The sequence below is a fragment of the Somniosus microcephalus genome, chromosome 11 (assembly GCF_052327205.1).
Source record: "Somniosus microcephalus isolate GS21.2 chromosome 11, FLI_Smic_1.0, whole genome shotgun sequence".
In the NCBI taxonomy this organism is placed as follows: Eukaryota; Metazoa; Chordata; class Chondrichthyes; order Squaliformes; family Somniosidae; genus Somniosus; species Somniosus microcephalus.
Window position 1 is genome coordinate 177,875,016 of NC_140997.1, and position 15,411 is coordinate 177,890,426.

Below are 15,411 nucleotides of genomic sequence, written 5' to 3' on the forward strand. Positions count from 1 at the left end.
CCTCCGGATAAACCAAAGTTTCCTGTATTTATACTCCTTGGACGGCGCCACCAGCTGGCCGCCCAGTGTTACTTCATGAGTCATAAGATTCATGACATACACATTACTTAGAATTGCTTTTGTTCATTTTTTTTAAAAAGCTATCTACATTGAACTTAGCCTACACTTAGAATAACCACAAATTGAGAAACCTGTATGAAGTACATCAATTGCTTTGTTATTAGAACCAATGTGGTGTGCAACCTTTGTGTTTTGTTCAACCCTTTACTGATCATTTTACCCCAAATCCAGACCATCTCCAAGACTCCATTCTTCCACCTGCACAGCATATCTTTTTATACCCCTAACTCTTCTCTAATGGGGCCGAAATCCTATTCCACACATTCATTAACCTTGAGGATTGATTTCTCAAAATGCTCACCTTGCCATCATTGTTCACACCCTTTGGAGGCTAATATTTCAGCCACTAAGCCCCTGGTCCCTGGCAATCTCTCCCATAAACTCTTCACCTTGCTACCGCTCGTTTGTTTTCAGAATCCTTCTTAAAAACCCTTCTCTTCAACATGCCTTTGCCTCACCCTTCAAAAAAGATCTCCTTTTCATGGTAATGTTGCTCTCTCCCCCGATGATGTGCTCTGAGATACTGTTTTGCATGAAGAATGCTATGTAAATGTAAGTTGCTGCAGAGGGAATGAATGTGTCATTGATCAAGTAGTTCCTTAAATTGCTCTAGTAATGAAATTATATGTAATTTTCTTTTAAAGTTCATTAAAATGGAAAGCTGAACGGTATTCATTGACGTCACACTATCATTTTTTTTTAAATTACAGCAGCACTGCCAGGAAAAAGCTCTTCCATCAGCGAAGGATGGGTTTCCACACAATGGGGATCGCCTTCAGAGGACAGTCCCGAACCTCATTCTGCGGCTTCACCAAAAGCTATTACCACACCAGTTACACGGACTGTGGTAGATGAATCCGAGACCTTCTTCAATGCCTTTCTGAACTCTACAGATGTTCAAACTATTGAGCAAACACCAGTTGTCTCAAAACCTCCAACCAAATCTCAGCTGCCCAAAGAAGTAGAAGACACATTGACTGTTCATCTTACTGAATCTGTTGAGTTAATTGTGTCGGAAAAGGCAAACTCCGAAGAGAACTGTACAATGGTACCCCAAATAGATAACACAGAATTTAAGACATCAGATCAACCTAATGATAACCAGTTGTGTGCAGAAACTGAAAGTTCAGAATCTTTTGGAGGTGAAGAGTTGCAGAATAAGGATGAAGTAAAATTAACAGAGACAGAAGATGTGACTGCCTCTGCGACTTCTGAGGTAATGAAGCCAAATGCATTGGTTGCTTCCGGTAATGAAAGGGTGCATAAAAACTCGGTAAAAACTGAGCAGTCAGTGAGTCCACTTGACAGCCCATCAAAATCCCACACTCCCTCAGTGAAGGATTCGGTTTTGGAGGCAAAAGAGCAAAAATCTGAGGACAGGCAAAGTAACACTCCCTCTCCACCCATTAGTACATTTTCATCAGGAACATCAACCACCAGTGACATTGAGGTATTGGACCATGAGAGTGTCATTAGTGAGAGCTCAGCTAGTTCTAGACAGGAGGCTGTAGATTCAAAGGCCAGCCTGCACCTGATGCAGACATCCTTTCAGCTACTATCAACATCGGCCTGTACTGACTATCAACGTCTCGATGAATATCAGAAACTTACTGAGAGCTGTGGCTCTTCAGATGCTTTTGAGCGAATTGACACTTTTAGTGTGCAGTCATTAGACAGCCAGAGCGTGAGTGAACTTAACTCAGATGATGAAATGTCAGGTCGGGGCTGTAATGTGGCCTCGGTGTCTCTTACTCAATCTGTCTGTAACGCTTTGCCAACTGACCAGCTGGTGAAGAATGTTGAAGAGAGCACAAATGAAACTCAAAAAGAGAACGTACTTGATGAAAGTGAAATGGAAGAGAGCGGTCGAAGTGCAACTCCAGTGAATAGTGAGCAACCGGAGGTCTTGCCTGTACTTGGTCTAACAGTAATTGAGAACCAAAATGCAGAAAGTATAGTAATTAACAGGCCGTCAGAAGGAACTGTTGGAGATGAATGTCAACCCAATGGTGAATTTGAAAAATTTCAATTACAAGAGGTAAACTTGTTTATATTACCATAAATTTATATAGTAGTCCTCACTGATATTAAAAAGGTGATTTTATGTGCAGGATTGACTTCACAATAATTTCAGTGTGAGTTTTTTTCTCCGCAGGATACAACCTGGTTTTTCGTCAAGGAAGTTCCAATATTCATTAAAAATATTTTCTCATCTACTCTTTTTTCTCTCCTCACTTTCTGTCTCTTTTTCTCTCTCTTTTTCTTTCTCTCTCTTGTCATTTCCCTTTTCCCACTGGAAAACTTCATTTCTGTGTCAGTGCTGAAATTTATGTGCAGGCTGTTTACCTCTGCCATTTTTTGTAATATATAGGATTTGTCATATCTTGAGTCTTAGTTCTTCGCTCAAAACTTTTTCCTGTGTGATAGGATTCATTTTTTGATGAAGGAGGAAAAGGTGGTGTCGGCATAAGAGTAAATATTGTCATATTTTCATTAATAAACAGCAGAGAGTATAATAGCCTACTGCGGATAACAGCTACGTTAATCAGAGCTCACCTCCCTGTATGGTTGGTTTAGGCTAAACAGCTTTCATAGAACCATAGAATATTACAGCACAGAAGGAGGCCATTTGGCTCATTGAGTCTGCGCCGGCTCTTTCGAAGAGCAATCCAGTTAGTCCCCCTCCCCACTCTTTCCCTATATCTCTGCCAATTTTTCTCTTCAAGTATTTATCCAATTCCCTTTTGAAGGCTGCCATTGAATCTGTATCCACCATCCTAACAGGCAATGCGTTCCAAATCCTAACCCTTGTTGCGTAAAAATGTTTCTCCTCATGTCGTCCCTTGTTCTTTTGCCAATCACCTTAAATCTGTGCCCTCTCGTTCTCGACCCTTCAGCCATTGGAAACAGTTTCTCTTTATTTACTCTATCTAAACCCTTCATGATTTTAAACAGCTCTATAAAATCTCCTCTTAGCCTTCTTTGCTCTAAGGAGAACAACCCCAGCTTCTCCAGCCTGTCCATGTAATTGTAATCCCTCATCCCTTTCTGGATAGTATAATTCAGAACAAAAAAGTTGGGAGTGCATAATTATGACCATGCAACCAGCAGTTACAGGGAATAGTGATTTGTGAAATGGTTTATACAGAAATAATAAATCCTAGCTTATGAAATTACAGAACATGAAATGTACTTTTTTTTTTACAGATCACACTGTTAAAGGGGTCAAACCTATTTAAAGCTGCTGTTATACAGCCTGATTTTTTTACAGTATCGCCAATATTTTCATTCCCTGTTTTTGGTCATTTATTTTTAGATTTTTCCACTAGTTTACTCTGCCCTCTCCTCCTTTCCTGAAGGTGTTGACTCCTTGCCAGCACTGCTTGCCCTCCAGCACCTTGTCCAAGTGGCTGTTCATGTGTGAGTGTTGGCAGGGTATTTGACCACAGGGAACATTACAGCCAAGTCCCATCGTCTTCACCTGATGTTGACACACATGCAGTTGCAGCATTGGTCACCAAATGGGAACAGAAACCCTAGCTGATTTTCCACTCCCAATCCAAGGGGTATTAATTATAGTGTTCCCACGGCTTCCCTGGCTGAGATCAATTAGCTCAAAACAGATTAGTATTTGAATCAGGAACCTTCTTGCTCTGCTTGGTTCACTGCCAGCTTTTGGCAATAGTGTGTGTTTTTGAAATTCTTTCCTGACCAGAATTTTGCTGCTTACTTTATATTGCTAAAGTTGATATCATAGCTGCAGTATTATTAATATTTATCTTTTAATGGTCTTCAGATAATTGATGAGCTGACAGACAAGCTGGAAAAGAGAGAAGCGCAGTTATTGTCTGTTAGCAAAGATAAGGCAGCATTGGAGGAGGCAATTGATAACCTGAAAGAGTAAGTACGGTTTATTGAAGTGTTCTTGTTTTATCTGTATACGATAATAGCTTACAAAGACTTATAGAACAAAATACTTTCAAAAAACTGAGTGACTTCATATACCATAGAAAGTACAAAGAGTGGGGCAAACTACTATTCATTAGCTTAATTCACTCACTTGTGTAAAATTCTCAAATCTCTGTAGAAGCCAACAGCAGGCCATTTCCTTTTGTGTTCAGTATGGTATTAATATTAGTTCTAGAAAAATTCCAAAGCATGTTTTTCGTATCAATGACTAAGTGCAATCTTTGGTTTATCAAGCACTTATCTAATGTGTTTATAGCGTTATTACTAGTTTAAAAAAAATCTTGGTATCAATATTACTTAGGCTTTAATTCATCACCTCAAATCTCTTCCATGACCAGTGACAAACCAGAACTTTAATTCAACATTTGATAGCTCCCTTCAGGCACAACTGAAGTTTGGAAAGACAGTCTATAATTCTGCTGGTGGATGTTTCTTGTATTTCAAGTACTCGGGATATGAAAAAAATGCATGTCCACCATTACTCTTCACTAAAGTCCTAGTACAGCATTGGGCTAATAATATGAGCTTCACCTATATATTACAAGAAAAATATAATAGGGAAGAATAAGGAGGCAAAGTGTGTTGTGTTGTACAGCTCCATTGCCAATTCAGTCCTGTTCCTCCATAGTTTTTTAATAGCACTGATTCATAGTACCAGCTACTGTCCAACATAATGCAAGAGTAGTTTGATATGAAAAGGCTCAAAGTGCCTTGTAAATGTGGAGAAAAATCCGATTCAGTCATCCTGAGTTCAATTTCCTGGTTAAAGAGGGTACAAGTTGTCTGTAGTCTTTCTAGTTGCAAGTACGGTGCATTCTTGTTCCCACTGCCCTTCAATTTTGTCTGGAAAGTAAGATTGTCATTTCTGGTAAAGTTGTGCTAGTTTCTGTTGATCCACAGAGTTTGTATTTCATAACTTACCATAAAAATACTGATTTAGTTCTCCTGTTATGCAGTAATTAATGCCAGTCTGTCATTTTGAATACCGTCAGTAATGGTTGTAAGCAAACTAAAGTTCTTTACCTCATGTAAAAACTTATCTTTTTGTTAATGAAGTGAGCTGATTAGACTGCAGGAGGAAAGCACCAGTATCTCATCAATAAAAGATGAGTTCACTCAACGCATTGCTGAGTCTGAAAAGAAAGCCCAGCTTGCTTGCAAGGAAAGGGATAACATTAAAAAGGTAAGCAGAGTTGTTATCTTGTGTTTAAATCTAAAATGCAACGTTAAAGTTTTTGTAGCAATGTGTGAGAAATAAAACATAAACAATGGGCAATACTGAGAGAGAGAAAGTGTTACAATTACTAACTTTCCTTTTTCCTGCACTTTATCCATTCTACATAAACATAAGAACATAAGAAGTAGGAGTAGGCCATACGGCCCCTCCGGCCTGCTCCGCCATTTAGTAGGATCATGGCTGATCCGAACCTAGACTCGCGTCCACTTCCCTGCCCGCTCCCCGTAACCCCTAATTCTCTTATCTGCTAGGAAACTGTCTATCTCCGTTTTAAATTTATTTAATGTCGCAGCTTCCACAGCTCTCTGAGGTAGCAAATTCCATAGATTTACTACCCTCTGAGTGAAGAAGTTTCTCCTCATCTCAGTTTTGAAAGGGCAGCCCCTTATTCTAAGATTATGCCCCCTAGTTCTAGTCTCACCCATCAGTGGAAACACCCTCACCGCATCCACCCGATCAAGCCCCCTCACAATCTTATATGTTTCAATAAGATCGCCTCTCATTCTTCTGAATTCCAATGAGTAGAGGCCCAACCTACTCAACCTTTCCTCATACGTCAACCCCCTCATCTCCGGAATCAACCGAGTGAACCTTCTCTGAACTGCTTCGAGAGCAAGTATATCCTTTCTTAAATATGGAAACCAAAACTGTACGCAGTATTCCAGGTGTGGCCTCACCAGTACCCTGTATAACTGCAGCAAGACTTCCCTGCTTTTATACTCCAACCCTCTTGCAATAAAAGCCAAGATTCCATTGGCCTTCCTGATCACCTGCTGTACCTGCATACTAACCTTCTGTGTTTCATGCACCAGGACCCCCAGATCCCTTTGTACTGTAGCACTTTGCAGTTTTTTCCATTTAGATAATAACTTGCTCTTTGATTTTTTTCTGCCAAAGTGCATAACCTCACACTTTCCACATTATATTCCATCTGCCAAATTTCTGCCCACTCACTTAGCCTGTCTATGTCCTTTTGCAGGTTTTTTATGTCCTCACTCACTGCTTTCCCTCCCATCTTTGTATCGTCGGCAAACTTGGATACGTTGCACTCGGTCCCTTCCTCCAAATCGTTAATATAGATTGTAAAGAGTTGGGGTCCCAGCACTGACCCGTGTGGAACACCACTAGTCACTGATTGCCAACCCGAGAATGAACCATTTATCCCAACTCTCTGTTTTCTGTTAGATAGCCAATCTTCCACCCATGTCAGTATATTACCCTCAATGCTGTGATTTTTTTATCTTGTGCAGTAATCTTTTGTGTGGCACCTTGTCAAATGCCTTTTGGAAGTCCAAATACACCACATCCACTGTTTCCCCTTTATCCACCCTGTTTGTTACGTCCTCAAAGAATTCGAGCAAATTTGTCAAACATGACTTCCCCTTCATAAAACCATGCTGACTCTGTCCGATTAAATTATGCTTATCCAAATGTCCTGTTACTGCTTCCTTAATAATGGACTCCAACATTTTACCAACCACAGATGTTAGGCTAACTGGTCTATAGTTTCCAGCCTTTTGTCTACTTCCCTTTTTAAATAAGGGCGTTACATTAGCAGTTTTCCAATCTGCTGGGACCTTTCCTGAATCCAGGGAGTTTTGGAAAATTACCACTAATGCATCCACAATCCCTACCGCTACTTCTCTCAAGACCCTAGGATGTAAGCCATCAGGTCCAGGGGATTTATCCGCCTTTAGTCCCATTATCTTACCGAGTACCACCTCCTTAGTGATTTTAATCGTGTTTAGCTCCTCCCCCCCATAGCCCCCTGTTTGTCCAGTGTTGGGATATTTTTAGTGTCCTCTACTGTAAAGACTGATACAAAATATTTGTTCAGCGTTTTTGCCATCTCCATGTTCCCCACCATTAATTTCCCGGTCTCGTCCTCTAAGGGACCAACATTCACTTTAGCCACCCTTTTTCTTTTTATATATTCTGGGGCAACTGGGAGGACAGCTTTAAGAGGGAATTCTGAATTAATTTATTAAAGGGACACTTGATTTTGCTGGACTACCAACAGTTGAAATAGAAAAAAATTGTAATATTTGAAAGGATGTGAATGTTTATACGTATATGTATAGATGTAATTTTTTGTTAAAATTATTATTTTTCTTCTATGTCATTTGTGAGCTTTTAGGAATTAAAGGCTATGAAGGCAGAGCTGTCCACTAGATTTACCCCTAATGAAACAGCAGATCTAGTGCGAGAGAAAGATGAGCAGATCAAAGGACTACTGGAGGAAGGTAGGAAAATGTGATATAAATATCAAAGTATTGAAATCACTTGGTATTTTAAAGCATAACCACATTCAATGTTTGTAATATTCCCCAGCATTGACATTCCACACCTTAATAAGCAGAAAAAGATCCCTGAATAATACCCCCAAAAATTGACCAGCCCACAGTTTCAGACCTGTACTAATGAAGTATACTGTAAGGTAGCAATATCTGAATTGCTTTTAATGTTGCACTGATATCTGCTAGCATGGTCTGATAGCTCACTGACTAGCTCAGATATTGCAATGATACAGTACTGAACAGACCCATGCATTTTGTTTTCAGCTGTTTCAAAACATTCAATCTGGCTGTGTGTCAAGAAGTGTATAAAGAAAACTCCAGCTCAAGTTTTTTTTAAGTACATATTTAGTGTATCACAATTTAATTCTTCTGAAACAAATTGCATTTGAAAACCGACAAATAAGTTTAATATTACAACTGTCCAGAAAACCTCGTAAGACCATTTAATTTTGGTTTTTCTAACAGTACTGTAAAGAAATAGACTTTTATACAGGAAACTTTCGTTTAACCGGAGGTTAAATGTCCGGAAAGCTCTATCTACCGGCAAAATTCAGGAGCCGTTTCCTATAAGATTTTTTACTTCTCGTTGCTTTTTTTTTCCAGTCAGGCTCTGCAAGGTCTAGCTGAAGCTGTTGCTTAGCTACAGAGACGCTTTTAAGCTGCGGCCAACTGTTTTGAAGCTGCTGCTAAGCAACAGGGTTTGTTGATTCACACGGAGCTCAAAAGCTCCGTATGTTTTAACATTAGCGCTGGTTTCTACGGCAGTTTTGATGGTACGGCACCAGCTCGGTCCCGTCAGTGCCGGATACCAGAAAGTTTCCTGTATCGAGCAGTTCACATCCTCAGGATGTCCCAAAGCACTTCACAGCCAATGAAGTGCTTTTGTAGTGTAATTACCATTGTAATATAGGGCAACTTCTAAGAGGAGAAATAATGTTAATATGGATAAAGATAACCTTGTGGGGAGAAATTTCTTTCTCAATCCTCTCATTTATTTATCATGTATCCTTACTGTAGGTATCTCTATACATATCAACTTATTTGTTGTCTTAGAAACATAGGCCCGGAATTTGTGCCCCCGATCACGGCGTATGCTCAGTGTATGAAGTCGTAAGTCTTCTGAAAGCCCTCGCAAGTTCGGGGTTTCTGCATGTGCTGTGCATGCGCGAAAACCCGGAACTTGCAATCTGTCAAGGTACACCTTGACAGATCTACCAAAACCAAAGTAAAATCACTTTCGCTAGCGTAGAGTTGGGCTATTTACCCAACTACTACCCAGCAATGCCCATGAAACTCTTATGGCTGGTAACAGCAGGCGTAGGGCCTGCTTTCACCAGCGTAAGGGTTAATATAAATCTTAAATTAAAAATTAAAAATGATGCACAAACACTTAAAGTTACTTTATGCAAATTTTGGCCTGGATTAAAATTTTAAAATTACTTTTCAAAAAATTAAATTTTTATTGTATTTGATGTATTGAAGGGACTTTTAATTAAATTTGATAATGGGAACGTTTATTTTTATTAGAATTGTGTAAATTCTTTAATTATTTGGGGATTCCATTGCTTGTCATCAGGGAATTCAGTTCAGAAATGACAGCAATGGAATCCTCCTTTCTGATTGGAGGACCTGGCCCACATGATCCCAGGGACGCTTCCGAACTGCCTGTGTCCCTGGAATCCGTGGGCCTTTACGCAGGTGGACGCCTGCAGGCCTGAGACCTGAACTCTCCGCAGCCTGGGAGCCTGAAGGCAGGTTCGTAACTTTTTAGTGGGTTGGAGGCGTACTCCCAAGGTACACCTCCGACTGCAAATTCCGGGTCATAAATTTGTATTAGGACGCAAACCTATTTAAGTCTGCAACAGACAATGGGCTTGATTTTGCTAACAGCGCTCACCATTATTAAAGTGTAAATTGGACAGCAACTTTCCGGCAACCGCACATGCGCAGTTAAATGCAGAAATCCGGAAGTTGCTGTCCGAGTTGCCATGCTCCTCTGGAAGCTGTGCGAAAGTGGTTTAGTGCCATGAGAATCGGTGTTGAAATACAGTACATGGAACAGTGTGAAGTTGCTGTACTTACATGATAGATATCCACTAAATTCACCAGAAAATGTTAGAGCTTGTCCATTCCAGTCTAAGTGAATTTTTAATGGCGTGATAAGTCTTAATTATTGCCAAACAACCACTCTGGCACTAAAAACTTTTGCAAGTGTGGAGTCTCATTCCTTCAGATTTTAATTAATGGCCCATATTTTCCGATCCCTGCGGGTGTGTACGGGCTGTGTACGCACCCATAGGGACATCGTAAATGCCGGTTTCAGGCATGCGAAGCGCACGCGCTGAAAACCGGCATTTCCAATCTGTCAAGAATCCTCTTGACAGATCGGACGCCTGCCCTGGAGAAGGGCCTCTGTGGGTGGAGAGTTCCGCTTTCTGCAGAACCTCCGCCCGCTGAAATCACTTAAAAATCTTATGCCTGGTAAAGAGTTTAAAAAAGTAAAATAAAATTTTTTTTCACTCATTTATAATTTAAAAATATGTTTAAAAAAGGTAAGTTTATTTTTAGCCCCGTAAAAAACTTTAATTATTTTTTTCAAAAAATTTAATTTTTGTTTAAAATATTTAATTTAATGTAATTTGAACTCCTTTTAAAAACGTGATTAAATTTTTTTTTTTTTTAAATGTTTTGATGTCTTTTTTCAGTGATCCCCATTCATACTTTTGACAGGTCTATCTGTCAAAAGTATGAAGGGAGATTCCCTTCTCCCATTGGCTCACCTGGCCCACGTGATCCCAGGGATGCTTGTGAACCGCATGCGCCCCTGGGATACGTGGGCCCTGCACATTTCGTCGTGGAGAGACCCAGGATCAGAAATGGCCGGACCGAGGGAGCCCTCAGGTAAGGGCATAGATTTTTTCCCAATAGGAGGCCTCCACACGCAGGAAGCCTCCTATCGGAAGTTACAGGCCACTGTTGGAGATTATAAAAAAATAGAAATTATTTTTTTTAAAACTTTTTCTTTCAGTCTCTTTTATCTCTTAATCCCATCTTTCTTTCCCTCTCTTTATTTTGCTTTCTGTATCTGATTTGACATTGAACCCTAATGCACTTCCTGGTTCAGACTCTGTGCTCCTCATTAATGATTCTTCAATCTGATTGGTTAAGACGTTACACCGTAGCTTGCCCTATTCCCACAGGTCCCAGATCCCCTGTAGAGCTCGCCATGCCCATTTAGCTCTCTAATTTACAGTAAGTTCCAGTGCAAAATCCCATAGAGTGTCTGTGGGCAAGTGTAATGAACAAACAGCTGGTTCTGTTTGTTCGTCGCTGACCGCAAAATCCGGCTAATTGTTTTAGAGCAAATTTGTTTACATAATTAGAAGTGCCCATTTTGGGAGCAACCAGAAATGCTATTATTTGATTTAAGGTTAGGTTGGATATTGAAATTCTTCTCTGCTTGTTTCTTAAGTGAGCATGAAAATAACTTCCATTGGTCAATTTGCAAAGATTGTGCCTTATCACAGTAAATGGTACAAATATTTGCTATGCATTTTCGTTGACACCTAGGGGGTACTCATTCTAAATCTGTTTCAGTTGATGGAAACATTCAAATATACTCTCTCCAGAACAATGGACCTGGAATTTCCATCTCCATAAGAGCATGTCAAGAAGGTGCTGAAGAACAGGCTGAACTAAAGGAAATCTCCTTTTGTTCACTACCAGATATTTTAGTAAAGGAATAATTGGACCTCAGTTGCAATTTGATTTTGCTAGAAAATTATGTAAGCTTTTGGTTCTGGGAAGCTTTTTCTTTTGGTAGTGAAGCTATGAGACAAAGCAACACACACTTTATTTTTAATACAATGTTAATTATTTCAGGAGAGAAGCTTTCTAAACAACACCTGCACAATTCAAACTTAATAAAGAAACTAAGGGTTAAAGAGAAAGAAAATGAGACCCTGGTCGCAAAACAGAGCAAGAAGACCAAAGAGCAAGAGGATGAAATTAAGCATCTGCAGCAGGTCAGCGAATAAGATTCATACTGTTGACAGAAATTGGCCCACGATATTAAAATATTCTTTTAATTAATGAGAAATATAAGCACTTCTGAAATACCACAAGTGGTTTGATAAGAAGGTTGGTTGATATTGAAGTCTACACGCTATATCTCAGTCAAGGCCAGTAAACCACCTGTTATCCTACGCAAAGTTTTTTTCTAGCTTTATGTTCAGTTTTTGTAATTGTTTGGGGCAATAGACAAAGGTAAACATTGTAGGATATTTCAGAAGTAATGGGCAATTACCGGAAGTTATACGTCAAAAAATGACATTTTTAACAAGGTTACATTTAATTATGATTTTTATGTTCATGGACAGCTAAGCTAAAACACAAAATCACGTGACAATTTTTTGGTTTTGCTGCAGGTGCTTGATGGTAAAGAGGAAGTGGAGAAACAGCATCGGGAGAACATCAAGAAGCTAAATGGTGTGGTAGAGAGACAGGAAAAAGAGATTAGCAAGTTGCAAATGAACTTAGATGAGCTACAGGAAAACAATCGCAGCCTTCAGTCTACACTTGACAGTTCCTACAAGTAAGAGAATAGTGTACATATGGATTGGTTTTCTTTGGTAGACAGGGTTTGCAGATCACAAAGTTGAGAGGAGGAAGAGAAAGTTAAATATTGCATGTTATATTTCTTTATTAAACGTTCAGAGAAGGATTGTATGCATTACAGTGAATAGTTATTTATTCCCCCAATTTTGGAAGCTGCTTCCCCTTGTCCTTCTGCTTTTAGGTCCCCCAAGCTGTAGCATTTCCCAGCTAAGAGAGACAAAAAGCAACCTACTTCTAGGCCTCTCCTCGTGCTCTCTGCAACCAGTTGCTTGGAAATACACAAGATCCGTCCATGTTCATATTTCCCTCCTCTCCCTTCAAGGGACTGTCTTCTAGTTGACATTGAAAGCTTGCAATAAATGGGATTGAGGCTATTGGCTCTTGTAACACAGCAAAGAGGTTTGTACTGGGCTACCAGTCGCAAGCTTATCAGGTAATTCTGCAATCTAACACTCCTAGTAGGGAGCTGTGTTCACAGGGTGCACTGGTTAGAGAATCAGGGCCACAATGCTGTTGTCCTGTCTCCAACCTCTGCTCCCACGCGTGCAGCTTCCTATTGGAAGCACAGGATCACAGAATTATTGCACTATTATTTTGAGAAGAACAAAACATCAATACTACTGTAGCTGCCTGCTTTAGTTCATAAAACAGTTTTGCATTTCAGAATATGCTTTTGGTCCCCAGTATATTTCTTCCAGTAAAATGGTTCACTATAGACACCTTGTAATTTGCTTCATCACATTGCCTAACTTAACTTTCTTATCTTCAGAGAGCTTGCTGAGCTACATAGGGCTAATGCAGCTAAGGATAGTGAAGCCCAAGAGGCAGCTTTGAGTCATGAGATAAAAACCAAAGAAACATTATCAGTGGCACTGGAGCGAGCCCAGGAAGAGGCCAGGCAGCAACAGGAGGCACTTGCAGTTCAAGTCAGTATAATTATTTTGGTGTTTGTTTTTATGTTAAAAAGTCAAATTAACATACTGCAAATACAATTTTGATTTATAAATTCATTTTATACAGTAGCCAATGATTTAATTATTATACAAGCTACAAAAATTGAACAATATATAATGTGTCTTTTGAAAATCTGCACTATGTTCTATAGAATATTTATCCAAAAAAACTTCTTCAACCCACCTAATTAAAATTTTCCTTATGATACTGTGACGTAGCCACTTGTGAGCTTAGGCAGTGAGGTGATTGTTCGCAGGCTACTTGACCACGGGGTCCTGATCCAATTTGCAATCTCACTTGCATTCTAGCAGATGTAACTGGACAGCATAAGGACACTGATGCCTTTCCTAGTGCCCCCCTAATGCCTAAACTAAAAATAAGTAATGCAGCACAGATCAGGAATCAAAACTGGGACAGCTTTACTATGCATCTGACCATATTGTCCATGATCCAAGAAGATAAAAATCACAGGGGGGAAGAATCAGTTTTGGAAGATGACATCTTAGAAGCATACACATTCACTCAAAAGCACCTTAAGTTTTATTTCTGTACTTAGATTGTAAGTAATATCAGTGGACTATTAACTACAAATGTAGATAGCTTTTTCTCTTCCAAAATGGCGAGCTTCTGGTCTTAGCACAACAAAGCAGCAGCCAACAGTTGGGAGGGAAAACTGGAGAGAAAGTTGTCACTGGTTTGCTCCAGTGCACCTGCTGGTAACAGGCTTAGAATGGCACTGATGGAGCTTGAGAGTTAGTTGGCCTTTCCTCCCCAGTTGATACCTGGCATGGGGAGAAGAGAAGGCAGACAGAGCAAGCATCCCGAAAGGAGTGATATACAGGAAACGCTTTTTTATCCGGCACCGACGGGACCGGCGTGGTGCCGGTTGATCAAAAAGTCCGGATTACAGAGAGGTATACTTACCAAGGTACGAGAGCCCCGTACACAGCCACAGGTGCAGGAGCCCCGGTTACACGGCACTTGTGCAGGAGTCCCGGTTACACGGCCACAGATCCAGCAGTCCCTGTTGCACGGCCACAGGTGCAGGAACCCCGGTTACACGGACACTAATATATAGTAAAACTTACCTGAACCTACTGAATTTTGCCGGTTAAGAGAGAGTTTCCTGTATGCTTACATATTCCTCCTAAAAGCTATTTTTTTAAATTAAAATTAATTGTATATGATTCAGTACTTGCCAAAATATTTAAATTTGTAAGTTAATTGTCAAAGACAATTTATAAATGAGAATTTTGTACATTTCAATTTATAGTCAAATTATTAAATTACAAAAAGTGAATGTAGCACTAAGAAGTGATGTGTATCTGGTATACATTTTACATGGGGTAGTAAACTTGTTTCTATTTGGTTGTGATACAGGTGGCCGACCTTAGAATGGGTCTTCAACGGGCTGAACAACAACAAGCCAGGAAAGAGGACTACTTACGTCAAGAAATTGGTGAATTACAGCAGGTATACATTTTCACTTATATACAAATTTTGGAGTTGGGGGATTTGGAAGAGGGAAATCAGGAAGAAAGCAAGAACAGTAAATTTGCATTTTGGAAAGTCTTTTCCTATCAAATTGATATGTTTAGTGGCTCTGCTAATGGCTCAGCAAGTTTAGTTAGTGAGCAGCTGAGCCATACAGACCAGAAAGGTCTCCAATTTAATCTCTGATTTATGCAGTTAGCTCGGTGATGGTAGGGGCACTGTGATTGGCTTTAGCGCACCTGGATTAGGAAAGGGGAAAATCGCTATCACGAACCCTGCTGGAAGTGCATGTATGTGAACATTGGGTGAAATCGATGAGAGATTAGCTGTGATACTCATTGTAAAATAGCCTGCTGATACACACGGTCAATGCTCACACGTGAATAATGGTCACTTGGATGAGGTACTGACAGTGAATGATGCCTGTTGAACTATATTCAATCAGAAAGGACTATCTTCAGGAAAGGAGAAGGGGAAGTATATTGACAAAGAAAGAAAAGACTTAGGCCTAGAAATTCCGTGGGCTGCGCCAACCGTTAGTGCCTTAAGAGGGCGCTAAGTGGGTCGGAAGTCACTGGCCACGCCTCCCGCTAAATTCAGCGGGACGCTAATGGCGGCGCTAGCTGTTAGCGCTGCGCCGCTACTGATGACGTAATCGGTGTGCGCAGCGCCCCGCTAACGCCCCGATCGCGATATTTAGATGCGCCCCCTGCTTTAACGCCG

At 40.2% G+C, this 15,411-nt stretch overlaps 1 protein-coding gene across 2 annotated transcripts in view; it reads left to right on the forward strand.

Annotated features, from left to right (window-relative positions):
- Nucleotides 1-15,411, forward strand: part of tmf1 (TATA element modulatory factor 1) — a 52,815-nt gene that overhangs the window by 6,197 nt on the left and 31,207 nt on the right. For both annotated transcript variants that reach the window (XM_086001470.1, XM_086001469.1), the window contains exons 2-9: nt 831-2,158; nt 3,917-4,020; nt 5,146-5,272; nt 7,464-7,569; nt 11,506-11,648; nt 12,051-12,217; nt 13,010-13,166; nt 14,575-14,667. In XM_086001470.1, coding sequence (XP_085857596.1) covers nt 831-2,158; nt 3,917-4,020; nt 5,146-5,272; nt 7,464-7,569; nt 11,506-11,648; nt 12,051-12,217; nt 13,010-13,166; nt 14,575-14,667 — 2,225 coding nt within the window. The remainder of the gene's footprint in view (nt 1-830; nt 2,159-3,916; nt 4,021-5,145; nt 5,273-7,463; nt 7,570-11,505; nt 11,649-12,050; nt 12,218-13,009; nt 13,167-14,574; nt 14,668-15,411) is intronic.